This window comes from Stegodyphus dumicola, chromosome 7 (assembly GCF_044657685.1).
Source record: "Stegodyphus dumicola isolate Sdum_Otavi_A_Nest chromosome 7, ASM4465768v1".
NCBI lineage: Eukaryota > Metazoa > Arthropoda > Arachnida > Araneae > Eresidae > Stegodyphus > Stegodyphus dumicola.
The window spans coordinates 153,772,354-153,789,588 of record NC_140774.1 but is presented as its reverse complement, the minus strand read 5'-3'; the positions used below and the strand labels follow the sequence as shown (position 1 = coordinate 153,789,588).

The following is a 17,235-nucleotide window of genomic DNA, read 5'->3' as shown; positions in this document are numbered from 1 at the left end:
AACCGCACATTGAGTTGAACAGTGTTAAACGAATGTCGCATACTGCGCATGCCCAGAAACAAATTTGGCGTAATTATTATGTTGGCGCGATTTGAAAAGAGGATAAATACGGTATGTGGTAGATGTACCGCCATCTGATTGTAAACAAATCCGGCATTTAAGTCTTCGTAGAGTATATGTGCAATGTAAAGTAATTACTGTGTAAAATTAGATTTTTTTCCTGTACTGCTCCAACAACTGGAAAGTTGAACGATACGATCAAGTTTAAATTCGATTGAAGAGTGCACAAAATGGGTAAAGGAAGTAGCGTAAATGCAGATGCTCCAGTGGATAGCGCGAGCTTCAAACCAAATGCTATTGCGAGATTGCTTTCAGGTATGTATATATTTTTCCATTTCAGTAAATTTGATATGTTATATGTGCAATATGTGATATATTGTATTTTAACACACATACAGTTCATTAACATTTTTTAACATTTCCTAAATTTCTATATAATGTAGCATTAAGAAAGATGTTTTAAGAAATTTGTTTCCTTACTGTTTTAATTTTTTCGAAAAGAAACATCATTTTCGAGAAACTTTAAGAAGAAAGTTATTAGCGTAATTTTATTACAGCTAAAACTGATGCAAGGTACTTGAGTCTTTTATCTCAAAATGTGCTGAAATGTTTTGAAGTTAATATAAAATAATGTAATGAATTGTGGTATAACTGTAAAGAATTGGTAAAAATAAAATATAATTAGTTCAAATTTACTTAACTCCTTATATTATCAAATATCTATTGAATAGAAAAACCTGTTGAAATATTAAATGTAACAAGTTCTATTTTTAAAAGGCAGATGATTGTACAGCATGTAGGAATTGATGATGATTTTTAATAATCCTAAAGTAATAGTAAAGTCAACAATAAAGTATATTTCGTTGTATGTAATTTTCATCAATGATTACATAAAATTGCACTTTAATATAAAGTATGCTTGGATTGTTTTCATGTATGCTATATATTATTGCAAATTAGTTCTTCATAAAATTGTATATTTCTGCTGTGAAAAAGTATGTATGCAATCATGCAAGTTGTAGGAAAACATGTACGTGTACTGCACATGTACCAGGACGACAAGATAACAATTATGACTGTCAATCATCATTTGCTGACTGTATCTGTCAAGCTGACTACACAGACTATAGTAGCCAAAGATAAGTTGTAGAAAGTGTGTTTCAGAGTTGAATATATGAATTAAAGTTAGTAGGATAATTATTCTTAACTAAATAATAAAATTTAAATAAAACCCCTTATTTCATTTTTTTATAAATTCTCTTATTATTATGATGTGATTTCACAACCATTGACCCTCTCCTATTGTTAAATAATTCATTCAGCACTGAACAACATATTATTTTATTGGTATAAAAAAAAATGTGAAATGCAGAGTAGGAATTTAAAATATCAGACTCCTCTCCTTTACTTTCGAAGAGAAAGATTATACTCTATAATGTGCAATATGTTTCATATTTATTTATTTATAATATAATGCGTTGTATTTTTCAAGATAATTTATTGTTAATTTATTTAATGTTGGTATCAGTTATGCTTAATCGTAACTATATAGTATGTTACGGTGAATAAAATAATGCAAAAACATCTGTCTACTTTGTCTGTCTGTCTGTACAGACAGAGTAGACGTCTAAGGTAATAGTAATCTCTAATAGTAAGGTAATTCGTCTAAGGTAATAGAAGTTTCTGAGGTTCTGTTAAGTAAACTGCAGGAGGAGCACTTTCATGTAATAAAACAGAGTTGAAGTGTCTTAATACTACAATTTTCTATTTAGTATTTCCAGCCAACAGTGAACTTGTTCCTAGCAGTTTTAGCCACTGAGCAGAGGACTCTATTCTGAATACGAAAAATAGAGTAAAAGTAAATAAATGTTTTCTTCGCAGCCTCAATGCCAGGTGATCAAGCAGTATTTGGAAATGTGCGCTGTGTCATACTACTAACAACCAATGAAGATATGATCACATCATGTGATCAAGAAAGACATAAAACTGGAGCTGTCTTAAAACACCTCAACGTTTTTGAATTTCTTCGAAAGCGACGCCGCTTATAGCGTTCTTTGTTGAATTGAGTTAAACTTGTCAATTGGGTATGTACTAAAAAACGTTGAGAATTGTTTGATTTAAGTGATTATACTGTATATTTGTTTGGAATTTATTCATCATTATATAATTTACTGTTTTTTCCTGTGTGTGTTTTCTCCCTACGATATTTAAAAGGAATATATTGTATCGCTATTGCCGGTACCATATTGCATTTATTTTATTTGAATTTTTATTGCTGTGTATAAGTTGTAATTTTTTTCATGTAAAAGAGATAGAGGGTTACATATTTGTATAAATAAAATGATTATAGTTTGCAATCTGTGGGTTTTTGAAGGAATAGGAATGACAGATTGTGTAAAAGCTTTTCCCGAAAATCTACTTACTACTCTGGGTTAGGGCCAAACCCAGGCACCCTCAACTGATCACTTATCACTTACTGAATGCAAGCGAAATGACATTGTTTTTCTTTACACGATCATCTTTTTTAAGACCTACTTATTTACACTCAACTGATCAGTTACTAAATGCAGGCGAAATGACTGTTTTTCTTTCACAGTCATCTTGTTTAAAACCTGCTTATTTTCAAAACGTTTTTCTTGAAAAAAAAGTTTATTGAATAAAATTCTTAAATTAACTCGTAAGTATTCAGACAGTTTGAATAATTGTATCTGATTAAAAGTGTGAAAGAGTGGGACATCCAGTGCTTCCTTAGATAGTCAATCAAGATTTAACAAATATGATTCAGAATACTTCATTTTGTTCCAATCCTCCATAAAATTTTCTTTCAGTAGAGCTTTTGAAGATATATCATGTTTAAGTTAATTATTCTTTTCTTCAACTCACTTCATACATGTTCGATAGGATTTAAGTCCAAAGAATATCTGGGAGTCTTGATAACTTAAGATAGCCATATGATAAACCACAGAGGAATATTCAGGATTATTGTTGTAATAGAACTTGAGGGTATTTTACATTTTAAGTTTTCGTGCAGATGCTTTCAGGCTTTCATTAAGAATATTTATATAATTGTACTGATTCATATTATTTTCTATAAAAAGTAAATTTCCAATCCCAGATACAAAGTCCGAAATCGGGACTTCGGCGATTCTGGATTTGGGATTTTTCCAGATAATAGATCATCAATTTAAATCTGGTAAAATGGCATGCAGAAATGATACAATTAAAATATGAAATCGTAATGTATCAAATAAAGAACAATTATGATCTAAAGGGTATCAAAATTTACAAAAAAAAAGCTTATTAAGCATTTCTTTCAATGTAAATTGTTTAAGATGCTTCCAAAAAAAAATTCCTTTTTCTTGTTTCTTGTGTCATATACAGTGGACTTTCCAATGCCATTTTTTGCAGCAATTCCACTTTTTGTTTAATGGACTTCGAAACATGGTTTCGCTTTTTTATGGCCCGCATTCCTTTGGCAACTCCAGAATTGAAAACTCTTTTCGACATAATCGAAAGTTCAAGCTTAGTTTTTTATAAAATGGCCATAATAATAAGTCTGTAAAAAATAATAAGCTAGATCAAATTAGAAGATCAGGGAGCAGCGCAGTATGCTACATTAATTGAAATGCCTTAGAATCAGTAAAGATAATTTTAGCCTATCTTAATAGCAACCGTTATACATTATTGGCTGTGTGTCACAAGATTGGCAATGAAAGCCAAGTTGTTTCGCTAAATTTTGTCTTGCTCCTATTGTGTGCTGAATTGTATTAATTTAGTTAGTTCCTGTACCTACGTTTATTTCTTGCGCATGCTTCAAACTAATCCGAGTCCTGAATAAATAAACTCCCACATAAACTTAAGGCTTTATCTAGGGCCAGTGCTCGATACCGTCTGGTGCAGTCTCAACGGGTCCTAAATTCTGCTACAAAGTGCTTTCCTAAGTTCTAAATGTTCACCGCGCGTAAACTTTCGATCCCAGTGCTTTCCCTAAATCATAAAAACTTATCCTTTAATTTAGTCGCTCGGTGCTTCCCAAAATTCCGCCGCCACTTCTGGGTTTATGGTGAATAACATATCAGGTTTAATCCTAGTATCCGGTGCACACGGGATTTGGCTGCTTTTGGCGACTTTATGATGAGCAATAAAAACGGGACATATACGATGAGTAGTAAACGGGTCATTCAAAAAATATATATAGTTATACATAGTATATACTTATTATATAGTGTATAGTATATGCATAGACGTTGTTTGGGTCATTTTTGGTGTTGGCAATAATTTTCAAAATCACGCCAAGGCTGCACCGTATACTAGGATTTTACCACATATCATTTAGTGTAATGTTAGCATAAAAGGTTGCCAAACTCTTGTTATTCAATTACTAATATAAAAAAAGTTTAGACATCACAGCATGAGTTATTTCTGAAGCTGTCATGTATTGATAAACATGTGGGAATGAAAGCAAAATATAATAAATAATCATTCGCCAGGTCAGAGTCGGGATATAAAATAGGTGAATGTTTTAGTTTGAGATGTATGCCAAGTAGATACTCAGCTATGGAGCCTAATTATTCATCTTACAAATTTATGCTTACAGGATCGTTTTTTCATGACAAGGTATTTTATTTAGTGCCTAAGTGAAATTAAGAATCGAAATTTTTAAGAAGTGCATAATCTCCACATGTTTTATTATGGAAGGAAAAATCAAATGCGCATGCATAAAGCATTAATGTGCCTTCTGGCAATTTGTGAATCAAATCCAAATATTAAATTTTAAGCTGTTTGCAAATATTACGTTTCAGTGTGATAAATGTCTGCTTACCATGGATTTTATGAACGTCAAATCTATTTTCATTGTTTTCTTATTACTGATCATGCATTCATATCCGTGGTCCCTAATGACTTTCTAATAGTTTCAGGATTATCTTTTATTGCAACTGCTCTTCTAAATCCTGTGTAGTTTTTACATCACTAATTTTGGTACTTTTTTATTATAGCGGCCCCCGAGAATGAATTGCTAATCAACCAAGACATCTCACTATGTGTTCTTATACCTCGCTACACGTTAAATCTCAGTTGATTAGCGTTTAAATTTCAGGTGCTGTTGTAATAAGGAAGTCGCCTAATTTTTTTAGTTTTGTTTGATTTTTCATAGAATAAATCTTTGTTTTGTTTATGTTAGCTTGGAATGTGGTCTGGATTTTAGTGCATTTTCAACTGTTCTATGTAAATTTCATCATTTTATAACATTAGGGATAGTTAAACATGAAGAACGATTACATGAAAAACGATTTTGGGGTAAAAATATATTTCAGAGCGCCCCTTGACGATCGGCCTGCAAGGTACGATTTCAAGATAGCCATTACACAAAATCAAAATAAGTCAAAGAATGTATGCACTCAGTGTCCATGTACACATCCTTCTTTTTTCACTTAATAAAAGTCAGGAAAATGTACACACCAGTCAATAAATGCTTTTTTTCCCTCTTTCACTCCGAATCATACAAAAACTTCATATTAATCTCATCACATATAGCCATTTTACTGTGTATAGCACAAAATAAGTTACATGCTTCCTAACTGACATCCACATCAGAAATAAGCCCTTAAAAATATTTTCCTATTGGTCAAATTTACCGCAATCATGCAACCAATCATGTCATAATAGGGTTTCCATAACATTCAACTACTCGTGTTGCCATAAATGAAACAACAATTTGGCAATAAATGAAAGAAGCACTCTAAAATATAGACTTACAGGATTGTTGAATACTTTTACCACCTTTAAAAAGAGGACTGGAACTACTCTGATATGCGCCTTTAAGTCGCCAAATATTTTTGGCGAGAAACTCCATGCCTGCCATATTACTATCTAAATTTTTTGTCTACATTTTAAACTTTAAGCCTAAAATGTCACCAAAAACGGGGGTTTTGCGCAAGCAAAAACCACATTTTGAACACACAATTTAAGCTAAAAATCCGAAACAAAAAATTTAGATAGCAAAAACGTAAAGTTTCTAACCAAAAATATTTGACACGAATCAATGTACACAGCGATATGTTTTATCTTAAAAAAAAAAAATCTACAAATGGCACAATCTAGGCAACAAACGAATCTACGAATTACGCACACCTCGCTTTAATAAATTAACATAACAACAATAAATTACTGATAATTTTAACAATTATTAATTATGCCATTGTATTTATAATTATATGTATTTAATTATAAGAATATGAATAATTAAATACTTTTAGTGGGATATACTCTTGGAGTGTTTTTTTTTCGGGGGGGGGGAGAGAAAAAGGCATAATTTTTCCAGCATTTTTTTTAACAACATTAAGTTGTAAAAAAGTCTTATTTAAATAAAGCATTTATTATTCACACCCCTTACCAAAGATTTTTAAAGGAGGATAATTAAACAAAAATTTCTAATACAGTAAATATTTTTATTATTCTAATACTACTAATAATACACAAGTAATAATTTTGGTCTACTGTTTTTGAGTGAATAAGACTGATTATTGGTAGTTTGTCCTGTATTTGGGTCTTGGGAACCAAATAGTTTGGTGCCTTTATGATTTTCCCCATACATAACATGAATTCAAGGCACTTTTATTTAGAAAATTTTCGAGGAAGTTATTCTTTTCAGATTGCCCATGACTATTTTAATAAGGTATGGATATTTTTCATTATACGACAACAGAAGCAAAATAATTATCTACAAAAATATGTGCATCAGGGCTGCTTATTGGCCATCATTATATGAAATGTATTATTCTTATCGCTTACAGGACTTTTCTTTTTTCAAAGAAAATTTTGTCAGTAAAAAGTACTATTTGAAATCTGTTATACTGTTTTCTTCCTTTTTTTATGTAAATAACTAACTTTAGTTAGTTCTTAATCTAAATCTAGTTTCCCATCATGTGATCTGTGCAAAAGCACAACATACTTTGATGGATATTTGTTGCCTAATTTATTAGTTTTGTTGCAGTTGAAATACAGTATTTGTTTTGTAAGTGCATGTAGTCATTTTGCTTACGAGTACCATTCCAGCAGAACAGTCTTAAGTCTAGGACTTATTTTACTTTTGATATCTTTAGTAATCTTTTTAGAAATTAGACTTTTATTGAATATAAAATGGGCTTAAGAATATGTAAACTTATGTAATATTTATAAACAGTTTGCTAGTATGTGCTACATAGTATATACATAATAAAATTTACATTTAAATTAACATGAACTAATCTGTATAATTTAACCAGGAGTAGGTTCTTTGAACAGGAAATTCACTATGTAATTTCTTTTTTCTTTGTAAATTTCATGATACCGTGTGATTGTTTTAAAATTTCATTTTCAGTTAGAAGATTTAATAGAGCAAAAATACCTTTTTTTATACATGTATTTAGCAAAATTTGTTTTCAGAAGTGCATAATGTCAAGATATAGAGACAGTGGTTGCCCACCAGATTGCAAAGTATATGTTGGAGATTTGGGAAACAGTGGAACGAAACATGAAATAGAAGATGCATTTAGTTATTATGGCCCTTTAAGAAATGTGTGGGTTGCTAGAAACCCACCTGGGTTTGCATTTGTTGAATTTGAAGATTCACGGGATGCTAGGGATGCAGTCAGAGCTCTTGATGGAAAGTGAGTATATTAGTTTTCAAAATGTTATTCATAGAATAGTATAAAAATTGTGGACTGAACTTCATTATACTTTTGTTTTTTGGTTATGCTGTTAAACTTTCTCTTTGCTGTTTTATCTGCATACTAATTTTATTGTTATTTTTCAGTTAATGGGATGCCATTTGGTGGTAGACTAAATTTTGTCATGAAATTAGGCTGGAAGTAGGAATGTCAGTCCTAAAGATACATACAGGTTTCTGAAAAGAATGACTGTTTTATTAACTAAATAAAAATTGAACCAACTTCTTCAGTTTTTTTCTGTGAATCTTTGATCTTGTGGTACAGTCTTCTGTTGCTGAACTATTTCAGGTTTCAGTTATAGTAAATTCCAAATTTAATTTTGTGGTTTTTCAAGCATTCTTTCAGCATGAATTTTATGGCTGTCTTGGAAAAATTTAATGATGCCTGTTTGTCATTTAGTAACTGTCAAATTGTATTATCCATATTGATCCTTTCTTAAAACAAGAATGCAACTGAAAATTGGGAGGGAGTACCAGGTAACAGGTAGAAGTGGTCAGAACACCAGAATTTCATCATTGGTTGTACAAGTGTTGTCCCTCCACACTAGTTGGGCAGTTCGGTCGCAGTTTCGAGAGAGAATGCCCATTGCGCGCAGTGCAAGGGTTCCCCACCTGTCGAGAGGACTTTTGATTTGTCATGTATTTAGGGTGCCTCGTAGCTGTACAAATACAACATGCTTAAAAATGTATATGCCTAATCCGGGATTCAAACCCGGGCTCATCAATACAGGTTGGGTGGCGAGAGGGAATATCAGATGCATGTTTGTTCTTCCCACTTATTCTCAATGATATCATTGCTTAACCAGTCGAGAGAAAATACGGATGTTATTAAATGTGACGTATAATTTTTGATTAGTGTACTGTTTTGTAGATTATTTATGCATTGTAAGATTGCAATAACTGAATAATCAATACAGACTGGGTGGTGAGAGGGAATACTGGATGCATGTTTGTTCCTCCCACTTAATCTCAATATCATTGCTTAACTAGTCATGAGAGAAAATAGAGACGTTATTAAATTTGGCACATAATTTTTTGATTGGTATACCGTTTTGTAGATTATTTATACATTGTAAGATTGCAATAACTGAATAATTTTTTCATCATGAATTGAGTTTTGGACTAAATAACTAGAATGTGTTATATGAAGTTGTTATGTCTGATATTTATTTAATATAAGAAACTGTGAAAGAGAAAGTAATGGGTTCTCTCACATTATCTGCTCAGCCCTACCACAAGGTTCTCAGTTGTCAGTGACTAATTTTTCACCAATCCTACACATAAAAAATGGTAGTCATTTTTAAAAATGGCAGTGCACTGAAAATTACATGAAACAGCAATGAATCAGTGAAATTAAAAATGCAAGAGACATCCATAATGAAACACTAAAATTTACATAAAATAAATATCCATAACAAAACATTCAAAATTACATAAAACAGCAACAAATTGACAATTAAAAATGCAACAAATATTTGTAACAGTACACTTTACTTCCTTTATTCCATGCCTTCTATCTATGTGCACAGCAATCTATTTTAACTTTAAAAATCATTAGTAAATCGTAGAATCCTCAGAATAGCAGAGCAGATTGGTACTGCTCTCCAATCTTCAAATCAATCTGTTTTAACTTTTAAAAAAATTAGAGAATTTCACAAATTAACTTCATTCTTACATGCTCTACTACTTGCAAAATGCCATATTTTTGAGAAAAAAAAATGCAATCCTTTTTCATTGGCAGGTAAACCTAACAGTGGCATATTATGATTCATGACAAGAAAAAAAAAAAAAAAAAACTCCACTCACTCACAAAAACAAAAACCACAGACACTACCCTCGAATTGCAGAATTTCGAAATGTGGAATTTGATGCTATTTTGCTATCCCAGGTTTAGAAGAAAAGTTGTCAAGTGTTGTTTAATCTGAGTGTTCTCTTTAGTAGGTAATATATTAGACACAAAATTATGTGTGAAATACCTATTACACATATTACTGATCTGATGTTGGCATTATTATTATTTTGCCATCTGTGGAGATTTTATTCATGTAAAATACATAAGTAGTTCAGTTATCAGTAAATGTGATTTTTGTTTCTGTAAATTAATCAGTAATTGAAATTGTTTCCAAATTCTTTTAGATTATTATGTGGCCGCAGAGTGAGAGTAGAGCTGTCAACTGGACGTACACGAAATTCTTTCAGAGGTCCACCGCCTCGTCCATTCCATCCTGATGATCGCTGCTATGATTGTGGTGAAAGAGGTCATTATGCAAGAGATTGTAAACGTGTGAGCAAAAGGTAAATTCAAAAGTTTAAAATGCTTATTTAAATTTTTTCTGAAAATCTGATAATTTAATAGCACAAAATGTTTATGTGATTATCTCCATATGCATATGAAAATGTACTCCATTTTTTTATACAAATAATTATTTTTTAGCTAACAGTGTCTTTGACCTCACTGTTAAAAATTTTATCTATAAATCATAGATTTATTTCCCCTAACTAACAAAATGTAACAGATTCAAAATTAAATTTTAAACTGAGATAAAATTTCTAACTCTCTAAATGCATGTGCTTTTCCAAAAAAGCGTATATTTTATATTTTCTGAATATTCTCATGAATTTTAAATTTGAATCAAGCACCTGATTTAAAAGGAAGAAAGAAAGAAAAAATGAGTATTCAGAGAGTAGAGATTTTCTTAATTCAGTCTGATGGCTTTTAAATATTTTGTATTATTTTGTTTTTTTCCTACTAATAAATTCTCCTATAATTATTTACATCTAAAATAACCTAAATAAAAAGTCACTGTAAAACAGTGCTTTTACCATTTTTAATAACACTCCGGAAGCATTATAATAATTTTTTCACCATATTTTTTAGGCTAAAACTGCTTGATTCACGTAAATTCGGCTAGATACGTCCTGATGCTTCAATAAATGATATGCGACATAATTCACCTCCGAGAACTGCACGTCCTGTCAGAATCCTCTAGTTATACTGCGTAGACTTCGCCGCAACGGCCTACATTCGTCTCGTATTTAATGATGAACTTCGAGACATTGTGATCGTCTCGTCTGAACACTCGAGTGCAGATCTTCTAAACTACACATGCCACAGCCTCGAGAAATGTGTCTTGGTCTTCCATAAATCTTTCGACCTGCCTCGAGAAAGCATTGGGGGCTCGCTGACTGGTCAGCTGTCTTCTCAGCATAGCTCTGAGCTTCTCTGCGTAGATCTTCGATACAACAGCAGGGTTTGCATTTTCCATTTGAATCAGCAATGGGGCATCTGAATCTGCTTCCCTGACACACAGATTAAAAGAATGAAATTGTGCATGTTTAATTAGCATGATAAAGGTATATTTTGGGTTTTAATGTTAAAAGTCACTTTATACAGTAAATTTACTAAACATTAAATTAAAATTAATTATCTGTTATGATGACTTTTAAAAACTAAAGAGAAAATATGCTATTAATGGATCTTTGGGGTAACTGTGATAAGTCAACTATAGTATTAAATTTAATGGCCTCTAAAAGGCAACCCTTACTCTTCACACGTCGATGTCTTGTCTTACATGTTAGCTTCTTGAATTCTGTTATTTGTTATCATGATAATTCATCTACTAGTGTCATATGTAAATATGTTAATTATTTTCACTTTGCTATGTACTAAAAAAAGATGCTGTTCTGTTCTTCCAAGAAAAAAAAAATAAATAAAATAAAATAAATAAATTCTACCGTGCACTAGACTTTATGATAAAAATCATGAAATGAAGCTTTATAATGAATGAATGTGGCCCTGTGCAGTTAGAAATACTTAAAAAAGAGGAGCATCCAATGTTGGAAATTGGTTTCATGAATCCAAAATTTCTTTTTTGATTGTATTGTTTTATTGTTGGGTGGGCGGAAGAAACGAGTCAAGTGTATGAGAAATAACTAAATATATGTAGTAATTCAACTGTTGATTGAAATAACTTTTTATTAAGGTTTACTCAAAACATATAGTCGTGCATACATACATACTATAGGCCAAATTGTAGAACCCAATAATATCATGAAAATCAACAATAGTCTTTTTAAGATTGAAAAAAACAACACTAGAAGGTTTATTTGATTATGGCAAAGAACTAGAGGGCTATCTGCCTAAGAGGAGAGATGCCTTTGTGAAGGACTTTCTAAGGGAAACTGGCTCATATATACAGTATACATGGGGAAAACCATGAAAACGCCTATGCGGCCAGTCCATTCGAGGGGCTTCAAACTACCAGTGTTCAGCAATTTTACCACTCGGCTGCTGGTGGGCCAGCACTGGAAGGATGTGTTCTAAATTATCAGAGGTGTATGCCTGAATATTTTCTAGATGAAGTTCCTAACGGAAACGCCAGAATATTTTTGTAAAATATTGTCAGTCACGTTCAATGTTGTCTAACAATAAATATGTGTATAATGATTGTTGGAAAAGGTACGAAAAATGATCTTGATAAAATGTAATAATGTAACTGTTTGTAGATCACAAAGCTAGTGTGCATATACAATGTAGAGAGTTGAGAGGTCATCAAGAAATAAAGGTAATATTTTTAAAAGTGTAATGCATATATTACCTTTATTTCTTGAAGGCACAAGAAGAAACAAGAGGAATGGTGCGTTTTGGAGCCTTATCTTGTCGAATTTATGTGGTGGCAGTATAAAGGTTAGCAAAATTGTTTCAAAGCTTATTTTTGCAACTAATTTAAAAAATATGGCAGTCAAATATTTCGTGTATTTTGAGTGGTACTCTTTGTGAGATTTTGGCTAGCTAGTTGCCCTAAAGATCCAGAAATATTAAAAGTACTTAAGTTAATTTTAAAAAAATTATAATTTGCAATTCAAAAAATATATGTAATCCTTTTCATTTAGTTTTTAATTTCCTGTAATTTTAAAAATTCTAAAATTATGTCAGTAATTTATATTATATTTATTAAATGCATTATTAACATGTGTATAATTTTTAACTTAAACAAACACTAAATTATTTTTGATAAAGTGATTTAATTTTATGAATTAGTATTTTAGTTTTTAAATGTGACAAAACTTCCATTTGTTCCCCATTGGCACATCTCAGCTTAATGACAGTAGCTTTGAGAGTTGATAATGTTTAGTAAGTTTATGAAAGATAGTTGGATTGTTGGCTTCTTATGATATGAGTATTAGGTGAACTTACTGTTTGTTTGACCTTTTTAAGTAAATTTAGAGTAAGATTAGCAAACTTTTTACTTGTGAGCTGCAATTTAGCAGGTCGAATCTTCATTAGATCTTTAAATAAACTTATTTACAATTCTATTAATGATAGCTGTTAATAAAGAAGTTCAGTAAAATTCTTTACATTAAATAGCATGTTAGGGATTTGGATAACCCTAACATGCTATTTAATGTAAAGAATTATACTGATTTTACTATTAATTATACTGAAGCAGAAATTAAAAAAAAAAAAAAAAAAAAGATGGTACTGTTCTGTTATCAAGACTAGATTCAGAAATTATGATTGTGTGTATGTATGTGCATATATATATGTGTGTGTATATGTACACACACATGTACATTCATACATACATTTCTGAACCCAGTCCTGATAACAGAACAGTACCTAAAATGTAATATTTTTTTTTTTTTCATTCTATATTTTTCTTTCAATATACACTGGTGTGCAAAAATTAAGGATGAAGTAGAAAAATTAGCATATCAGCTGAACGAAGAGGCAGAGCGGACAGAAAGACCAATCAGGAGATTAAGTAAGGTGATATACGGTAGCACATGCGCAGATATGCAGGTAGAAGTAATGGGGGAGTGTCTGAGTAGTATAAAGCATGTTGTCGGTGTAAGATCAGTATTTCTGGCAAAGAGATTGCACGCCGTATAGCAGTTAAAATCACAAAGTTGCTGCCTCAGCGAGAAATGGCGAATAATCAATCTGTTAGACGACATCTGGATGCTTGTACCCGAGGTCGGATCATTGGGAAGTTGGAGGAAGGCCGCAGTGTGACAAGTGTGGCTGCAGAGTTCGGAATTGCTCACAGCATCGTTTCACGACTTTGGAGACAATTTCAAACTACAGGAACAGCTATCTGGGGGTTTAGTAGGGGTCGTCCATGAGGAACCACACCTGCAGATGACCGGTATATATCCTTACAGGCCAGAAGAAACAGGCGGCAGACAGAAGGGAGAAATCGCTAGACACACGACACAGGCGACTGGACGACCGATATCACGTTTTACCGTGGCCAGAAGACTGCACGGTGGTGGTCTGTTTGCACGACGCCCTGTACGGTGTGTACCTCTAACCCCTGCCCATCGGAGAATGCGTTCTCTGTGGTGCCGGGAACACCGGAATTGGAGAGACAATGAATGGGGACGAGTACTCTTTACAGATGAGAGCAGATTCAGTCCAAGTAGCAATTCTCATCGCATACTCATCTGGAGAGAGCGGGGAAGCCGCAATCATCCCTCGAACATCATTCAAAGGGACATGTATGGAGGTGGCGGTGTTCTCGTTTGGGGAGGCATCATGCTTGGTACTCGTACAGACCTTCACATCTTCGACGCAGGTTCAGTCAACGGGACCCGTTATTGTAACGAGATTCTTCTTCCATACGTGCGTCTTTTTAGAGGCGCTATGGGTCCGCAGTTCCTTTTCATGGACGACAATGCACCATGTCATTGCACAGTAGCTGGCGAACAGCTCTTAGAAAGTGAGGATATTGAACGTATGGATTGGCCGAAACGATCTCCGAGCATGTATGGGATGTTCTAGGCAGACGCTTGGTAGCTCGTACCTTACCACCAGTAACGATTCCGGAACTTCGATTGGCGCTGCAAGACGAATGGGCAGCAGTGCCTCAACAACTCATTGACACCCTCATTCTCAGCATGGGCAGACGCTGTGAAACCTGCCTAGCAGTCATGGGAGATCATATCCCCTATTAAAGACTGGATGTTTCTTGCTGGACACCCATCACAGGGATGTTTCGGCCTTCAGTCGCATTGCGCTCCATGCTACTTTTTCAATAAAGCTTCTTTTTATCCCTCTGATTTCTCTTTTAGTAAGTGTTGCTTACATTACTCATGTCCTTACGTATTGGGGATCTTACGGTATTAAAGGTGTTGATTTGGAAAGCTTTTGTACAAATTTATATTGAAAAAAAAATCTTGTCCTTAATTTTTGGACACCAGTGTATATATAAGTTAACTGAATCTCATTCCCAAAATATATTCTACTTGTTGAGGGCTGTGTATTATATATAGAACTTTGATATAATCAGCATGTTATCTTGTAATTACAGTTGTCTGATCTTATAGCAACTGCTTTCAAGTTGTGTTTCAACAGTATCGTGATTTGATGATAATTCTTCAAAGTTAATAATATTAAGATTCCTATGCTTTTAATTGTTTAAATAATTATGGCAAAATATGCAAGTGCTATTTGCTTTAGATGGGATAATTTCATGGAGGACTTTACTATGGAAACGGAACCTGCATTCACGTTACCTATAAAGACAACAAAAATTTAAAACTTGCTATCCTATTCTTGAGAAACTAAACTTGGGACACTGGCAGTTCCGTTAAGGATGTGCAACATTAAAATTACCACCTAGAATGATTATGATGTTTAGTAAGAACAATGCATGAAGAACAGAGGCAATATTTATAGTATTAATATGGAGATTACAGTGTTTGTTGTTAACATAATCGAGGTTGTCACGTCTAACAACATGTGAGGCAGGAACAAACTTTTTGAAGAAACGACCTTGTCTGTCTACTACTGTTAGTGGGTTTCTAGCTGAAACTTGTAGCACTGGACTTTTTAAAACTGAATTGAAAATGTTTTGCTTGAAGCTTTCACCCAATGTATGATTTTTTCAAAAACTGGTTTACACGAAGTCAACCAATCAGATATCCAGAAAACAAAAATTCTGGGAAATGTTTTAATGCTCTGTTGATGATAGCTTGTAGCTATAATACTGGTTTAATAGCTTGAAAATTGTGACAGTGCTAGTTTTAATAATGCCTAAATTCATTTGTTTTCATGAGTTGTGTTTATATTCATATGCAGACTGTTATAATTTGCATGAAGTATTTTGTATGTGGATGTAGTCTTCATGATAGATTTGCTATTTTACTTTTTGTAAATTTGCACTTGCAGTTTCAGTACCAGAATAATGCAGTGCAGAAGCTGCACTGTAAATCTGAATTGCTGTGTTGAATCTGTAATCATAATAGCATAAACATTAACTGTTATAATAATTATTTTGAGTAAAAAGCTTTGCATATAATGTATGGTTACAATTAAAATATTAATTTATAAAATTATATATGGGTTAGAGATTATGCATTTAATATTAAAGCAGGAAGGAATATATACTTCTATTTTCTATATGCTTAGCATCAAGCAGGTATCTTCAAAAACATGTTTATGAAGTTGCATCAGCTGAGGAATATTAATTCTGTACCTCAGAAATGAGTTTGTAAGCATTAGTTAATTATGGAAATTTATTGTAGCAACATTTTTTATTACCTTAAAGTTTTGCTGCGACTCATCAGTGGAGCATAAATGGAAGCTTTGTTGTCATAAATTTTTCTTAATTTTTTTATTAAATTTTTTAAAATATATACATTATAATAAGAACACTAAAAGAAATGCTGTGTTATGCACTTTGAGTGCATAACTGCAAAACCTCTGAATTATCTAGCAAATAATACAATCTGTTATAAAATGAAGTTTATTGTGTCATGGGAAGCATAATTATAAAAGGTAAGTACAATAAAAAGGATCTTTAAATACATAAATAGGTACTGAAAATCATTAATGAAAAATAGGTCACCAGTCTGACATATTATTAGCGTATTAATAAAGAAAGGTTTATATGAAGTATTTTACTGGTATTTAGCATAAATGTTGGTCATATATGCATAAATATTTTAAATAATAGTCTTATACTCTATAAAATATTTTTAGTTTGAATAAAATGCATTATTTTAAAAGAAGATAGCAAACAAAATGTTACAGTACCATCATACTGAAAATGGCATTTAGTAAACTTTTTGATTTGAGGAATGTTAAATAAATGACATGTGTGAATGCTAGCTTAATAATCATCTCTAATGTGATAGGTAAACAGTGTTAGTCTTTTCAATAGAAATTTGGAAAGATTTTCAAAAGTTGAAGTTTATTTTAAATATTTATTTATCATAAAGCATTTCATTATGCTCTTAAAAATAACATATATATATATATATATATATATATTTAAACAAATTTAAATTCTTAACAAATACGTATAAAAGTAAAAAAGCAAATTTAAATTCTAAAAAAAGGAAAAAAGCCAAAATAATTAAAAATAATTTTTAAAAAATGTGCAAACGTGTAAAAGATTTAATTCTCGAATTAATCTACCATATCATTTAAATTCAGAAGCATAAACAATTAAGTGCAAAAT

General features: G+C 32.1%; 1 protein-coding gene across 4 annotated transcripts in view; it reads left to right on the top strand.

Annotated features, from left to right (window-relative positions):
- Nucleotides 1-1,991: 1,991 nt before the first annotated feature.
- The window catches only part of LOC118189373 (serine/arginine-rich splicing factor 7-like), a 34,436-nt gene continuing 19,192 nt past the window's right edge, over nucleotides 1,992-17,235 (top strand). For 3 of the 4 annotated variants that reach the window (XR_004758265.2, XM_035359959.2, XM_035359958.2), the window contains exons 1-3: nucleotides 1,992-2,144; nucleotides 7,486-7,709; nucleotides 9,905-10,063. Coding sequence is in view for 3 of the 4 variants with exons in the window: in XM_035359959.2 (XP_035215850.1) it covers nucleotides 7,495-7,709; nucleotides 9,905-10,063 (374 nt within the window). In the remaining variant the exon portion in view is untranslated. The remainder of the gene's footprint in view (nucleotides 2,145-7,485; nucleotides 7,710-9,904; nucleotides 10,064-17,235) is intronic. The other variant, XM_035359960.2, reaches the window with a different exon arrangement.